The following is a 16,960-nucleotide window of genomic DNA, read 5'->3' on the forward strand; positions in this document are numbered from 1 at the left end:
AATATTCAAAATAAACACAAAACAGCGCACCAGCCCCTCGCTGACAACTGGTGCGCGCAAATAAAAACAAAACATTAACTACGATCTCAGGCCTGGTCCTCTCTCGTCCTTCACTATAGTCGCTCCAGTTTTATATCCTTCCAACTCCTACGTGGGACTCGATACCGGCGGTGGGGCGCAGGTGTAGCTCATTTCCAATCACTACACCTGGCCTCACTCCTCGTTCCCACGCCTCTCGGCCCCGCCCCACTCGCCACAATATATATATATTCAAGTTAGAATTTTAAAAAGGGTTATGCATTTAGAAAATGTATATTGATGAATATGGTATTGTAACAATACAAACTTCACAATCATCGGGAAGAAGGAGGCTGGAACCGACAATCAAATTAAAGCTTTAATAATAAAATAAACACACAACAGCGTGGCAGCCCTTCACGGATGACTGCCATGCACAAACAAAATCAAAACACAAAATGAAATCCAGGCCTGGTCCTCTGTCGTCCTTCACTGCCGTCACTCCTGTTTTATATCCTTCCATCTCCTCCGTGGGACTCGAGACCGGTGGGTCGAGCAGGTTTCGCTCATTACCAATCACTCCACCAGCCTCGCTCCGTTCCCACGGCTCTAGGCCCGTCCCACTTGTCACATACGAGTCCTCTTGAGACTGCGCTCTACCACACCCCTACCCCCCTTACATCAGGGGGAACTGCTCACGGTGATCTGTGGGAACCTGGGGGTAGGACAAACGAGGCGAGAGAAAAGGAGATGGAAGGATGAGGAGCAACAGAGACGAGAGAGGGGAGAGGAGAGAAAAAAAAACACGACAAAAAGACACTCCTCCGCCACCCGGTGGACAGCGACGGCTACTCCGGTTTTGGGCAATACAAACTTCACAATCATCAGGAAGAAGGAGGCGGGAACCGTCACAGGTATTTAAAAATCACATACACGAAAGCCAAAAATTACATTTCAATAAATCAACTCAAAATAAGGATTCACATAACATTTGATAAAATCAAAAATGTCACACCAAAATGATGTTGTGTAAGAGCAATTCCAGAATAAATGTAAATAAGTTTCTAAACAGAAAGAACAGTTGGTAGGCTATTAATATCAACCTTAAGTCTTATAAGAGAGTTATTATCCATGTAAATTCTATAAATCAACTTAAAGGTCCCCTGAAATGCTTTGAAACACGCACCGTTATTCTGTTTGTTTACGTCATTTTAACTGAAACAAGAAGACAGGGTCGGAAATATCAAGCAGCCCCCACCCAGGAGCAGCATTCAGAAGGATGCCCGCGAGTGGCCCCTTTGCGGCCGATATGCGCCCTCGATCCATACTTCTGCCTCAGGGTCACTTCTGCCACTACATGCCATTCACTGTACAGGGAATACTAATTCTGTAAACAAGTGAAGTGACCAATTACAGCCGTGGCTTCAGTGTCTATTTATAGTGTATGGGGCGTGCGCTTCGTATTCTAGAGAGCATTTGATTGGACAGCAGACCTAATGAGAAGATGATGTGCGATGTGATTTCATGAAAATCTCTGATCCATTTTAGCAGAAGTGAGAGACTGTAAGTTTTGAATGCTTACATCTCCTAAATGTGAATTTTGTTTTTATTTTGAAATACACCAGCTTATTCATAACCTTAAGGCTAACAAACTGAAATTTTGATTTCATGGGGACTTGAAAATTAAATTTCTCTCATTTTGTTAAATATTTGTGAGGTAATGACCAAACATTCTTCCAGGGAATATCAGTTACAAAACCATTCCATTAAGAGATTACATAAGGCACAGAAATCAACTACATCTGAAACAAAACTCTGATAATGTAAATATTACTCTATACTTTGATGGCACCTTATACAGTATATTCCTAATTTTTATCTTTCCTCTGTGATGGTTCTTTTGTTTATTTATTTAGTATAATTTTGGACATGTTTCTGTTGCTTTGGCAATTCTGCATGTGAAATATTTAAGCCAATAAAGTAGTTTTAAGTTAAATTGACTACATACAGTATTTTTTTAGTGTCTGCATCCCATTTTATGTATGGTGCCTCCAAAAAAAAACTGATAACAGTGATCCTTTTTTTTATTTCAAAGAAAGAAAACAGAAAATATAATTGTGTATACAAATATAGAATAAAACTATAAACTTAAACCATTACACATGCATATATTCATGCATCTATTCATTTTGTAATTCAACTCCATCACTTATAAAACAATCAAGCGAGCAGTAGCCCTTAAATTCTTTGAATCAATAAAACCCACAGACCCCCCTCCTTCCATTCCTAACATACCCAGGTGGGCAGTTTTTAAATATCTTTCTGCACCATAGGTCAGTGGACCTTATTGCACTGGATCAGTGAATACGGCACCCAGAACTCCTGTCAGCATTTTGCAGAAAATCCACTCAAGCTTACATCACCTAGTTTACATAAAAGAACAAACAATATTAAAGCCATATTAAATCAGAAGAAAGGCAAAAGTCAATAAAAATTTTGGTTGGCTTGGCCTGAGATTTTTTTATTTATTTTAAAGCTTTACAGTTAAGGGCAATACAGTCTATCAGAGAGAAAACAACAATCAAAATCAGATAGATGAGAGGAGACAGATAGACAGTCGAGAAGAGACAGACACTCAAATAGTTTTTTAAAGTACTCACTACATGTTAAGAAGTTAAAGAACTTACTGTCTAGCCACATGAAGTGGGCCTCTTCACTTAATTTCGTCTCACTGACGATGTCCCTAAAAAGACATGAAATTAAATTTAAGAGGTAACATTTTACAATAAGGTGTCATTGGTTAACCCTAGTTAATGTATTAATTAACATGAACTAACAGTGAACAATACATAAGTTACAGTATCTGTTAATCTTTGATATGGTTACTTAATGAAAAAGATGACAAATATGAGAAACAACATTATAATTTTTTTATTATTATTTATTTATTTATTGCATTACTTTATTAATATAAGTCTTTCTGCTCTCATTTTAGGCAAAATAAGACTTTAAAAAAACTTAAACTTAAAAAGACCATCAGAATCCCTGTCACTTTGAAAACTAACACATATCATAAAACATGTCATAAATGTTTGAAATCGACACATTTAATTATGACCAAAGCATCCTTACATTTAAAAGCTGTTAACACAAATGCACATAAAATAATAATAATAATAAGTTAATGTTCTAATGACTCACTTCTACTGAATCTCAAATCCACCATACCTTTTGAACATCCGGAAGTGAATGAACCTGTGCATGCACATTAACGCCAGTCAGTACTGCGTACATGCGTATTTACGGTAAACACATAGACAGTAAAAGAAATGGACACAGCGACCCCATTGGAACTCAATTGAGACAAGTGAAGCCCATTTTTAGCGTTTTTTAGAGTTTTTTAGCACTTCCGTTTCTGACGCGCAGACTCAAACAAAGCTTGACGACGTCAGCAACCTGTCTGACAGATGAAAATCTTCTAAGTGGCTGTGCGTGCAAACTGCCATTTTTAATCTTGCAGAGACGGCGAGCTTGAGCTGGGAGTTCTTTGTCGTGAGTGAGCAGGAGTAAGTATTCTGATTAATTATTTTGTATAGTATTTTAAAATGTAACGCCAGTACGCCATATTAAGTTAATTGCCTGCGAGCTTCTCCTCCTGTCTGTACGGTAATGCGACAGAGAGTTGAGTTGTTATGATGCAATCGTTAGCCTATTTTTTACAAAAACTTTTTATACGGGGCCATAATGTAACATAGAAGGTAATTGAGTAATTGAATCTTATCTTTAGAAATAAATAATGGACAAACGGAGTCTTTAAATGCCTCAGATGTAAAGTTATTCACTGTCAAAGTGACGCCAAAATGAATGGGAGTCAATGGGAATGCTAACGCAAGTGAAGTTCTGCTAAAAGATGGCAGCCCCCACCCGACTTCAACTTCCAGTCGAGTTCCTTGCCGCCTGGGTAAACACCTATGGTATGTGATGTCACTACGTTAATCCACATTCGTGTTATAGACATACCTATGTCATGTATGTGTTTTCCGCGCATGCAGAATGTGACATATGGTATGTGACGTATCGTATGCACTACAGTCTGCAGGCGAGGAGTACTTGTCTGTCACTGAAGCCTCATTTTGTAACATTTGTGTAGCAGCACAAACCAATAGCGTTCAAGCCCGCCAGAAGGGGCGTAGCCGACTGCTATATGAGACTGCTTTATAAGTCAGCTTGGAGCGTCATCTCATCAGAATCATAGGACTGAAGTGACAGACATCGATTAACGTTCATCTTATAACATGGCATATCACGCAACACTCGTTTGCTTATCTCAGGAAACCAAGGATATGTTAGTAACCAGTGCATTCCAAGCGTGTACGTCTGCATACTGCAAGACGGGGGCGTAACTTGAAGTGGGCGTAACTTGAAGTTGTCCAAATCACACAGAACCACGCGAGATCTCAAAACGATAAGTCGTTGGCAATATGGCGGCACAGAGTAGAATATTGATTAAGTTTTAAGGGAGGCAGGGGTTTTAGGCAGGATTTGATGCATGATGTGTGTGTAGATATTAATGTTTGGGGACAATGTCAGAGATGTGTACGTTTTAGTAGGAAAACGTATTATATGATCTACACTCCGTAACAGAAGAGGGCGGTAATGCACCAATAATCAATTAAAACTAAGGTGTAAAGTAAGCAACATATAAGCAAAAGTTCTAAAGAAGCTATTCTAATCTATCCTGTCTGTGACCTACATGATATAGCATATTTGTGATTTCACTGTAAACATGTTTTATAATGCATAACTAACAGTGACGCTCCATTAAGTACACGACTCAATAGTGGATTTTAATAAACCATATATACTTCTTAAAGACTATTACTGTCTATTTATCATCTGACTGGATAATGTTTGATAAGTTTTGTAGATGAGCACATCTAACAGACATGAAACAGGTTTCTGAGTGATGTGTGTGTGATATTGGGTAGAATTCACTTTTGTCAACCTGCTATAAATGAGTGTAAGTCATGTAAACAAACAAATCTACATAAAGTAACTAAACATAAGTTATCTATTTTATTTGTCCATTTGCAATATTCATAATTTAGGGAACATTTGTGTTGGTTAAAGGTGAGTTACATCAGTTATTAGTTCAACATGTAAATGCAGTATATCACAGATATATGACAGAGGAGACTGACTCTTGTCTGGATGTTACAGGGACAGATGAGACACACGTGTGTTTATCTGCTGTAGAGTAACTGATGAAGGAATGCTGCCATCAAAGGATTTGTGTAAGTACACTACAAAAATAAATGAAACATTTTAAATCTTAAGTTGTATTTTATTTTAATGTAATTTTAAACAACTATTACACCTCTTTTCTTATTCTTGATTTCTGTGCATTTGCTGCAGATCTTTTGTGGTGGAGCAGGACCTGCAAGGAAAGGTGAAAAAAAGGGAAAACCTGAAACAAAAGAATAATGTAATGAATTTTTGTATTGTTTTTTTCTGTATTTTTGTATGACATGAAAATGTCTGTAGACTGGTGTGTGGACTGAGGATGGAGAAGACCACAGCATCATCCTGGAAATGATCGAGAGTCACAGATGAGATGCTCCTTCACTCCACCAGCCCTTTACTGTCTCATCAGGACCAGATGCTGCTGTGGTGTCTTCATCCTATGTTCGAATACCAGGGAACACATGTTAGGTAAAAACTGAAAGCACTGTAAGTCGCTTTGGATAATTGTATAATTAATTTATTAATTTGAAACACTTCAGTTCAAAAGTAATAAATCAATTAATGTACTTGTAAACTTTGTGTAAATGTTTTTTCAGGTAGTTGTGCTCATGGGGTTCAGGCACACGAAAGTTTGGAGCCGTGTTCTTCTGCTCTAGCTTCAAAGTTGTGTGGTTCAGAGAGCCGACATCATGGTCTTCCTCAATTGAGAAGAGTGAGATTGTGAAGTGCAGCAGCAGAACTGTATCAGCTGTGTTCAGATGGCAGGAGGATGTTGGGTTCATCATCTGTAAATACATGATTGTTAGAACAATAAGTTTGAATGAAGCTTTGTTTCATGTGTTGTTGACTTACACATGTATGCATTTATTGTGATACTAACTTTTATACATTATTTTCATCATTTAGACATGTTTTTGTGCTGTCAGCAAATAAAATATAAATATTTTATCCATTCATGTATTAATTGCTTGACTGAAAATGGATGTATTCACATCGACTGCATTTATTTAATTAGTATATATTCATGTATAGCTATGTCACAAAAGAAAATACATTTTGCTTCTTTTACTAAAATGTAATTAAAAAAAATATATATATAATTATTGGTTGGCATTTATCGTTATTATTGCAAGTAAGTGTTGGGGTCGGCAAAAGATGCAATTCATTATAGGGTAATATTAATTTTCGAGTAGTAATACTTACATTTTTAGAGTATAAAATCAACAACAGTCTTCTCCAAAGGTGAGATCTTCGAGCAGCTGATTGAAGTACCCTTTGTGCAGATATCGCAGAGTCGCTGTGAGGAGTTAGTGCACCTAATCCTCTTTTTTTTATTATTGCCAAATTATTTCATAAAAGATCATGGTGAGACGGTTGTATCTAACAATAACAATCATAATGCCATAAAACAGTAAATAAACAAACAAACAAACAAAAAAATCATGTTTTCATCATAGTATGAGATACTATACAAGAAAAAAATTTTTTCACGTAAAATTATTAAAAAAAAATATTCAAGAGATAACGATTTTGGGTTTTCTAATAATAATAAAAAATGCTTTAAGGTTAACACTTGATCACATTAGTGGAGTTAAAAATATACAAAATTAAAATTAACAGTATTGGCTATACTACAATCACAAAATAAAAAGGCAGCCGTTTCTTCAACAAGACTACAACATGGGCAATGTTCTTCATTATCAAGATACTTACAAATACATTAATTAAATCTGTCACTTCTAACTTTTAAGTTTTTGTGCTTGTTTTAACTTTGTAGGTCACATGATCTGCAAAGATTATGATGATATACAAATTGCATTCATACTTCATACATACGCATTAAGAGTATTTACCCTTTTAGCGCTCGTAAAGTTAGTACTTATTGAAATTAAATGCCTAATTAAAGTGTATGCGGTTTCGAACGCATCCCGACAAAATCTCGTTTTGACATCTCGCGTGGTTCTGTGTGATTTGAACAACTTCAAGTTACGCCTCCTACTTCAAGTTATGCCCACTTCAAGTTACGCCCCCATTTTGCAGTCTGCAGACAGACCCTTCTCGTGCATTCCCTATCGAACGGGAACTCCTGTTACGTCTCTTGACGCTAATGGGGAACACGTCCAGCAGCGCCATACTATTAGCAGAAGCAGAACTAAGCTTGCTCTACAAGCCCAACACAGCAGTACTCATTATACGGCCCCATTAGCCTGGGCTACAGCAGAGACCCAAGGTCTGCTTAACAAAGCCCTTACACTTAAAGGGGGATGGGTACATTCAAGCAGAAAGGATACACGCCTGCATAACTGGGATGTCCAAACTGTAAAATCTAGTGATGGTATACAGCAATGACCAGCCGGCAATCAGAATCACACTGGACCATGCCCAGGAAGAGGCCATTCCTCTGGTGGAATGGGCCCTTACACCTATAGGACATTAAAAACTGCGGCATAAGCCAGGGTTATAGCTTCTACTATCCAGCAATATAACTTTGTAACTGGCAGCTCCTTAGATCGGCCAAAAGCAGAGCGGTTTTGAGCAACATGGGCTACAGGCAAGCCGTTTGAAGTGGCTCAAAAGGATTATAGACAATCCCATGTCAGCACAGTTCTAGGGTGTGGCGGCTTCAGTCTCCAAGCTCCCCTTAAGAACTTAATAACCAGGCTTTTTCTACAGATTGAGCGGCCAGCCACGAGAGAATGATTCACTATGATGGCTGTCACATAAACCTTGAGTGTGGAAGGGGTTTGGCCAACAACTCCTGAAGAAATGCTAGCATGTGGGACACATCACAAGAATAAGGATCCAGACTTCCTTCAGAACATCAGTCACAGAATTCTGACCATTTCAATTCTTCTGTGAAATCTTTCCACACTGAAAATCTGGCTTGTTCATAATGTTAAATTCAGACTGTTGTGTGCTAAAGAAACTGAAGGACACCAGAATTTGTACATTGACCTTGTGATGATCATTTTAAAGAAACTATAATTTCACATTTTGTAAGAAACGTGAATGTTTGTCCATTTAAAACTAGCTATGCATGGTTGTCATGGTGTTGCTATGCTGTTGCTAAGGAGTTGTCCTAGTAACCACATTTTTTTCACATATGTTTAAACTAATTTATTTAGTTAAATTGTATTGTGTTTTACAATGCCATGTAAATATAGTAGTATGAATACAGTAATTGAACAATACCAAATAAGGGTATTCTTATAAGACATCAGATGCAAAAACTCTAAGTCTGATTATTTTTTTTTAAATAAGGTATTCAATAACTGAATAACATTTTATTTGCCATTAAAGAAAAATTACTGACCCTTTTGCTTAATTAATTAAACTTTATATATATATTTTTTTATCTTTTTCTATTTTACATTTACATACATGTAAATGTTCATATAAACTGCATGAGATGAGACTTTTGTATTTTGCAAATAGCTATTTTTAGTTTAAACACAAATCGAGAGAGAGATACAGTTTTTTTTATTCTCTAAAAAACAAAATCTAAGTATTCCTTTAAGTTCTGTGAATCAAAATCACTTCATAGCATTCCTTAATCTGTTTAGACCTTAGAGTCTTGAGAGCTCTGTACTTGTCTAATCCCTGTTTAATGGATCCAGTTTCTGGATGTTTGGAGAAAAGAGCTGCAACAGGCCTCTGCTATAAAGCTGGTTTAAGTAAGGTAAAGCTCTCCTGCTGGATTCGGCCTTCAGATTGACATGAGAACTAGAAAGAGCAGTTTCAGACCTTTAGACACCTGTTGCTTGAGATGGCAGTTGCATTTTTATTGAATTTGAGGTTGGAAAACACAGGTGAGCTCACTAAAGTAATCGTTTTCACTTCAACAGTGAAAAAATGGTTGGGGAAAGAATTAACAACAAATAACACATTGAAATAAAGGTGAAATTTTGAGGTGCAAAAACTGAAATAGTATTTTCTAAAACATACTCCTCCAATAATATTGTATTTACAGCTTTGAATTTTTTTTTTAAAAATCAGCTTTTAATGCAAACATTAAGAGAATATTCCATTTTATTATTTTCCAAACATGGGAATACATGCCCGTAGGCAGGGGGGTTCGGGTGGTTCGAACGAACCCCCCCTCACTGCCAAAGGTCCAGAATTTCAGTCGTTTTTTTTTTTTTTTTTTTTTCATGTGATTATTGTCAACATTGTTTTAATCAATGCTTATGACATATATGGTTGCTGTTTCAAATAAATATGATTATTGAAGCTGGACGAACGTGTACGTGTGTGTGCCGCGCGTGCAGTTCAGAGAGAGTTCGAGAGTTCCTCTCGCAATACACTTTTCAAAGCAACGGTGAAGAAGCATCGCCTCTGAATGATGGGGGGGGGGGTATTTTTATTAAAAGGTTTTCTATATTTTATCCACTCAATAGTCTACAATATAATAGCCATATAAACGTAGCGTAATTATAATAATAAAACATAGTGGGAAATTCAGTGATATTGGCTGTGCAATATCGACTTTTGTGATTGGACAAGACCGGCAGACTGGAGCCAATGGAAATGCTTCTCCTTCCGTGCGCATCTTATTCCTCTGAAAACTTCAAAGCAGACCGCTTGAGGTAAATTATATGGAATGATTAATTGATTTACAATGCTTGCCAACTCTCACGCATTCACCGTGAGACACACGCAATTGACACTTTCCACACGCTCTTACGCCACACATCCATTTTCTCATGCACAGTAGAATCGCAAAGCAAAGAGGACACGGAGACCGACAGACAAGACAGAGCAGGATACTTTAAAATAATCTCAGCTCTCAGATTCTGTCAATTTTATTACAAAATTCAAGCAATAAGTTTTGCCGATTGTAAATGTGACGTGACAGATCCCTATAGTGGCACGTGAACCGATCATCTTTAGCTAATAGTACATAAACAGGAATGAACAATGTTGAAAGATACATTACTTACCGAAATATATATTCCTCCTCATATCGATCAATCAGTTATTTCAATGCGCAAAGAAGTCAATATAACTGCTGGAGAACAATTATGTCACATAACATTTACCTCAGGAAAGCCATTTAATTACCATATATGTAGCACGTTAGTTGGCTAGAAAAAGAGAGTTATAGAGAATATTTAGCTAATTATCTGTAGGCCTACTATATTACCTATTTATTATATTTTTACTTATATCATTAAATACAGTTGTTGTTATAATAATAAAATGCAATATATTTCATTTGAGTTATATGTAACCTAAAAATTACTACCAGTTGATAGGACTGATTAGGTGAGTTTATTTTTGTCTTGAGAAAAATGAATGCCTATATCTTGTGTAACCTACCTAATATTTATCCAAATTAGTCAATATTGATTAAAATCACAAGCACTGAACTGAAATCATAAAATTTGTCAAGCACAAAAAACGTGGCTAACCAGAAATTGTACCATGTAAACAATATAACAATTAAACATGTTGTTACTAAACCTAATACAATTCTGCTTAGTTACTAAAATGTTCTGATTTTATTTTTTTTATTTTTTTGCAACAATCTATCTGAAGTTGGATGTACATACATCTAATGAATTAATTTGGAGTGTTTAATCAATGACAAAGCTTCAAAAAGGTGTTTTGACTGTTTTTATGTCAGGCGATACAACCAAATAGTGAGTATGGGGCGAAAAGAGCAGGAGAGACGGAAGAGAGAGCAGGCAGCAGCGTCATTGTCGCAGAATATTGAACATATGTTCAAAAAAACTGGCAAACAGGGTAAGGTTGTTATATTTACTACATAACCTATAATATTTGATAGCTAACAGTCGTCAACCCCACTGGAGCAGAAGGTAGCTGAGGTTGTTCCTGATATACAGTAAATTTTCTATCTAAGATCTATAAACCACAAAATTATAAAAACACCAAAATATTTGTAATGTTTGTCTTCCAAAAAGTATGACGCCAACTGTTACTGGATAACAGGAACATATAACTTTGCAAGTAAACTATACAAGTGTATTAATGAAACAGTTGGATTCAATTTATACTACATCACTGACCAATGCATATACTGTATATTTACAGATGATTCACAACAGCTCAGGGAAGGTCTAGGTGAAATGCAACAGCTCAGCGAAGGTCTAGGTGAAATGCGACAGCTCAGGGAAGGTCTAGGTGAAATGCGACAGCTCAGGGAAGGTCTAGGTGAAATGCGACAGCTCAGCGAAGGTCTAGGTGAAATGCGACAGCTCAGCGAAGGTCAAGGTCAAGGTGAAATGCGACAGCTCAGGGAAGGTCTAGGTGAAATGCGACAGCTCAGGGAAGGTCTAGGTGAAATGCGACAGCTCAGCGAAGGTCTAGGTGAAATGCGACAGCTCAGCGAAGGTCAAGGTCAAGGTGAAATGCGACAGCTCAGGGAAGGTCTAGGTGAAATGCGACAGCTCAGGGAAGGTCTAGGTGAAATGTGACAGCTCAGCGAAGATCAAGGTGAAATGCGACAGCTCAGGGAAGGTCAAGGTGAAATGCGACAGCTCAGCGAAGGTCAAGGTGAAATGCGACAGCTCAGCGAAGGTCAAGGTGAAATGCGACAGCTCAGGGAAGGTCTAGGTGAAATGTGACAGCTTAGCGAAGGTCAAGGTGAAATGCGACAGCTCAGGGAAGGTCATGGTGAAATGCGACAGCTCAGGGAAGGTCTAGGTGAAATGCGACAGCTCAGCGAAGGTCTAGGTGAAATGCGACAGCTCAGCTCAGCGAAGGTCAAGGTGAAATGCGACAGCTCAGCGAAGGTCAAGGTGAAATGCGACAGCTCAGGGAAGGTCTAGGTGAAATGCGACAGCTCAGGGAAGGTCAAGAGGACCCACACCCTGTCATGGAAGGTCAGGAGATATTTAATGATATTGGATTTTTCATTCAGGCCACAAAATTGGTTGAAGAAACCTTAGAGAGTGTGCGTAAGATGTCTGATGGCCAGAAATACCATTTACTCAGGAACCACAACAAGCCTTCTAAAAACTTCATTTTTCCAACACAATTCCTTGCTGGCTGCAATAGGGCATTCAAACTCGGGTGGTTGGAGGAATGTGGCTGGTGGTTGGTGTATAGTTCCAACCTTGATGGTCTCTTCTGTGTGTGCTGTGCCCTGTTTGTCAATGCCAAAGAGAGAAAACAAATGTGAGTGTTAGTAAATGCTACATTCACAAAATGGCACAAGAAAAGCATGGTAATAGGCAGCCATTCAACAAAAGCATATCACTTGGCTGCAGTTGAAAATGCTCAGTTGTTTCTCCAGTCAGTTGAAAAACCTCAGACCCAAATCTCTGTCCTTATGGACAGTAAGAAGAAAGCCAATATCAAAGAAAACAGGCACATACTCAAGTCTGTAACAGAGAGTGTACTATACTGTGGTCGCCAGTGCATTGCACTTAGAGGTACATCTGAGAAGCAGAATTCTACTGGCAATCCTGGAAACTTTTTGGCCCTGATGGAACTACTTGCAAACCATGATGAGAAGCTGAAGCAGCACATGGAACGGCCAAAGCTCAGAAATGCCACCTACCTCTCGCCCCCAAACCCAAAATCAGATGATTGACGTGATAGGAAAGCGAATAATTCAGGCCCAGATTGTGGATGAGGTAAAAAATGCACAGATCTATACAGTCATGGCTGATGAGGTGACATCCCATAATGTAGAGCTGATGCCATTGTGTGTAAGGTTTGTTGACAAAGACCTAAATATAAGGGAGGAATTGCTGGACATGTGCTCTCTGCCACGAATCACAGGCAGCCACATTGCAACCGCAATTAAGGATGTGCTTAGTCACCTCAACATAGAGATTGGTGATTGCAGAGGCCAGGGGTATGATGGTGCCAGCAACATGAGCAGTGAAAATGTTGGTGTCCAGGCTCTGATCAAGAACAGACTGAATTTCATGCTGGATCAGGAGTGCAGGAGCAGTATGCAGGTTTAATGACATCCGGTTTGGTTGGCGCATGTTGGCTGCCGCTTCTCCGCTCGGCTCTGTTTTATGTCTTAATGTTTAATGTTTATTTATCTTAATGCTTCTTAATCAGTATTCATTTTATTACTACAAGTTTCATTCATCCTCTCAGTCATCTCATACTGAATTTACAACGGATAACGTATGAATGAATAATCAAGTGGATATCTGTCCTGGGAATCTCACGTAGGACAAACACCAGAACAAACAATAAGTGCCCGACTCAACCGTGGCCTTTGAGCAGAACAACAACTCTGATCGCGAAGAAATCTTAGAACCTAATGTTACATACTTGCTGAACTTGACTGGAATTGAGACGCCCGGCTTCTGGATCAAGTTAGCGCTAGCTTGTGCTAGCGCAACACGCCTGGATTATGCCACTGTTATGCTCTGCTGTCGACTCCCGCTCACTCAACAACCTCCTCCGTCCGGACAACATCAACATCCTTCAAGAATCTGGACTACCTCGCCATCCTTTGCATAGAGGCTCTGGTCGTATGTTCAATTATAACTTTTCAACTTCAAACTCTATTCCATCCATCTGGTCTTATTCGCGCATTCCAACTTCCTCACTACGTCACCATAACAAATGACACGCGCTCCTATCGAATCTCCGCTCCCTTCCTCTGTCCTCCCAATGCATCACAAAGCAACGTCACCTGAAACTGGCTTTGCTTAACACTCGCACACTTAACAATAAAAGTCTCATTTTAAACGAATTCATAACTGACAATAACTTGGATTTCCTCTGTATCACTGAAACCTGGCATAAACCTCTGGACTATTTCTCACTCAATGAAACCACACCCACAGGATACACATATATGGACAAACCCCGACCTGAGGGGCGTGGAGGTGGTGTCGCTGCAGTGTACAGAAAGGACATTAAAACATCCATCATTTCCATCCCTGCTGTTTAGTCCTTTGAACACATCACTTTTAAACTTTCTGGTCCCACTCCTCTGGTCACTGCCATAATCTATCGCCCCCCCAAACCAAATCCTTCCTTTCTCGCTGACTTATCTGATTTTTTGACTCAGCTATCTGCCATTTCACCTTCTGTTCTGCTTTTGGGAGATTTTAATTTTCATATCAATACTAACTGCAAATCTGCCATTGAATTCCTGGAAACGCTACACTGCTTCAACTTTACTCAACATGTTAACTTTCCTACTCATAGCCGGGGTCATATCCTGGATCTGGTTTGCTCTACTGGTCTTACCATATCTCACCTCTCCAGCCTCAACCTCAACATCTCTGACCATCTGGTAATCACCATGAACATCGATCTCCCCATTAAGACCACTAAAAATAAACGGTCAATCTCCTTCAGAAATCTTAAATCCATTTCTACTTCTGCTCTTGTAGCCTCTCTTGTTAGCAAAATATCCTCCATCCCCCCACTGCAGACTGATAACACCTCCGATCTCACTGACTACTACAATGAAACTCTCTCCATCTGTCTCGATCAGTTGGCTCCTATTAAAACCAAAACTGTTTCATTCACTCACTCTGCTCCCTGGTACACCCCGGATCTGCGCAAAATGAAATCGCGAAAGCGTCAGCTTGAAAGGCTTCATAGGAAAACCAATTTATCTTTTCATCTACAAGCATATACAGATTACCTCGAGCTGTATAAAGAAATTCTCAAGACTGCCCAATCCACTTACTACTCACACCTCATACACTCTGGTTCCTCCAACCCCAAGGCTCTTTTCTCAACTGTAAATAAACTTCTCAAACCCAGTGATACTACCACCAACTCTTTCACAACTGAAAAATGCAACTCTTTTCTTTCATTTTTTCAGACCAAAATTGACACCATTTATAACAACCTTTCCTCTTCCTCTGTCAATACTGTCTGTACTCCCATCCTATCACTTGCTCCTGCCCCCTTCACTTTTCTGTCCCTCTCTCAGTTTTCACCTGTGTCGGCAGGGTAGCTGTCCAAAATCATAACTGGAATGAAAACATCTACTTGTGTCCTGGACCCCATCCCATCATATCTTATCAAGAACTGTCTACCAGCTATTTCCTCACTCATTACTGGAATCATTAACTCATCTCTCAGCACTGGCTCAATTCCCCCTTCACTCAAACTGGCTGCTGTTACTCCCATTCTTAAAAAACCTGGACTAAACCCCGACATTATGTCAAACTTTCGGCCCATCTCCAATCTCCCTTTTCTGTCAAAGATACTGGAACGCACTGTTGCCAAACAACTCAAAACCCACCTCTGCTCAAATGACCTGTTCGAACCTTTTCAATCTGGCTTTCGTTCGCAACACAGCACTGAAACAGCCCTCCTTAAAGTCACCAATGACATCCTCCGCTATGCTGATGTTGGTCATCTCACTATTCTCATCCTCCTGGATCTCACAGCAGCTTTTAACCACTCCGCAGACACTATAAACCACTCCATTCTTCTTTCCCGCCTCGAATCTTCCCTCAATATCACTGGCACTGCCCTTTCCTGGCTCAAATCGTATCTCACTGACAGACAACAGTTCATTCACATTAACAACTGTACCTCCTCCACTGCTCCGCTGTCCCAAGGTGTCCCCCAGGGTTTGGTGCTTGGCCCTCTCCTTTTCATATTATATCTGCTTCCCCTTGGCAACATCATTCGCCACCATGGTCTAAACTTTCACTGTTACGCCGATGATGTTCAGCTTTACATCTCTACTAAATCCATTACCTCCGCTACCCACTCCACGATCTCCAACTGCCTCATTGACATTAAATCCTGGATGCACACTAATTTCCTTCAACTTAACTGTGAAAAAACAGACATGATCATCATTGGTACCAAATCCATCACCAAGGCCACTCACAGTTTCTCTCTCACTGTCGACAACTCCACCCTGTTTCCATCCCTTCACAGTCGCAACCTCGGAGTCATCTTTGACAATAACTTCTCCTTTGATCCGCACATAAAACAAATCACCAGAACTGCCTTTTTTCATTTAAAAAACATTGCCCGACTCCGTCCTTCACTCTCGTTCTCAGCTGCTGAAACCCTCATCCACGCCTTCATCACCTCCAGAATCGACTACTGTAACAGCATCCTGTATGGCACAACATTTAAAAGCTTAAACAAACTTCAATACATTCAGAACTCTGCTGCTCGTCTACTCACCCACACCTCCACCCGCGACCACATCACTCCAGTCCTTAAGAACCTTCATTGGCTCCCGGTGCCACAACGAATTCAATTCAAAATCCTTCTCCTCACTCATAAAGCCCTCTATAACCAGACCCCTTCCTACCTCACTGACCTGCTCCACCGCCACAACCCATCTCGTTGCCTCCGCTCTTCTAATGCAAACTTCTTGACTCTACCTCCCAAGACCAAGCACCGAACCTGGGGGGGGACAGAGCCTTCTCTGTGGCTGCCCCAACCCTCTGGAACTCTCTACCCCAAAAAATCCGTGACTGCACTGACTTGCCAAAATTCAAAATCTTGAATAAAAACTCATCTTTTTATAATTGCTTTTAATGTTTAATTTTATCGTGTGTTTTATTTTCTATTCTGTTACTTCTGCTTTACAATTTTTCTATGTTGCTACATTTGTTTTACAATTTTCTGTAAAGTGTCTTTGAGTACTTAGAAAAGCGCTTACAAATTAAATGTATTATTATTATTATTATTATTAGAAGGACACTGACGATGGCGAAGAGATTTGCTTTATGATGTTATCGTGCACATTTTATCTTACTAAACATTTCTA

The 16,960-nt window shown here is 39.2% G+C and overlaps 1 protein-coding gene across 7 annotated transcripts in view; it reads right to left on the bottom strand.

Annotated features, from left to right (window-relative positions):
• Positions 1–2,084: 2,084 nt before the first annotated feature.
• The window catches only part of LOC113080114 (butyrophilin subfamily 3 member A2-like), a 60,519-nt gene continuing 45,643 nt past the window's right edge, over positions 2,085–16,960 (bottom strand). For 2 of the 7 annotated variants that reach the window (XR_003281894.1, XM_026252435.1), the window contains exons 4-6: positions 3,220–3,273; positions 2,706–2,761; positions 2,085–2,441 (exon numbers count right to left, since the gene is read on the bottom strand). Coding sequence is in view for 6 of the 7 variants with exons in the window: in XM_026252435.1 (XP_026108220.1) it covers positions 2,736–2,761; positions 3,220–3,273 (80 nt within the window). In the remaining variant the exon portion in view is untranslated. Of the gene's footprint in view, positions 2,442–2,705; positions 2,762–3,219; positions 3,274–10,974; positions 12,371–16,960 lie in introns of those variants that run through there. The other 5 variants (XM_026252578.1, XM_026252478.1, XM_026252635.1 and 2 more) reach the window with 3 other exon arrangements.

Source organism: Carassius auratus, chromosome 1 (assembly GCF_003368295.1).
Source record: "Carassius auratus strain Wakin chromosome 1, ASM336829v1, whole genome shotgun sequence".
In the NCBI taxonomy this organism is placed as follows: domain Eukaryota; kingdom Metazoa; phylum Chordata; class Actinopteri; order Cypriniformes; family Cyprinidae; genus Carassius; species Carassius auratus.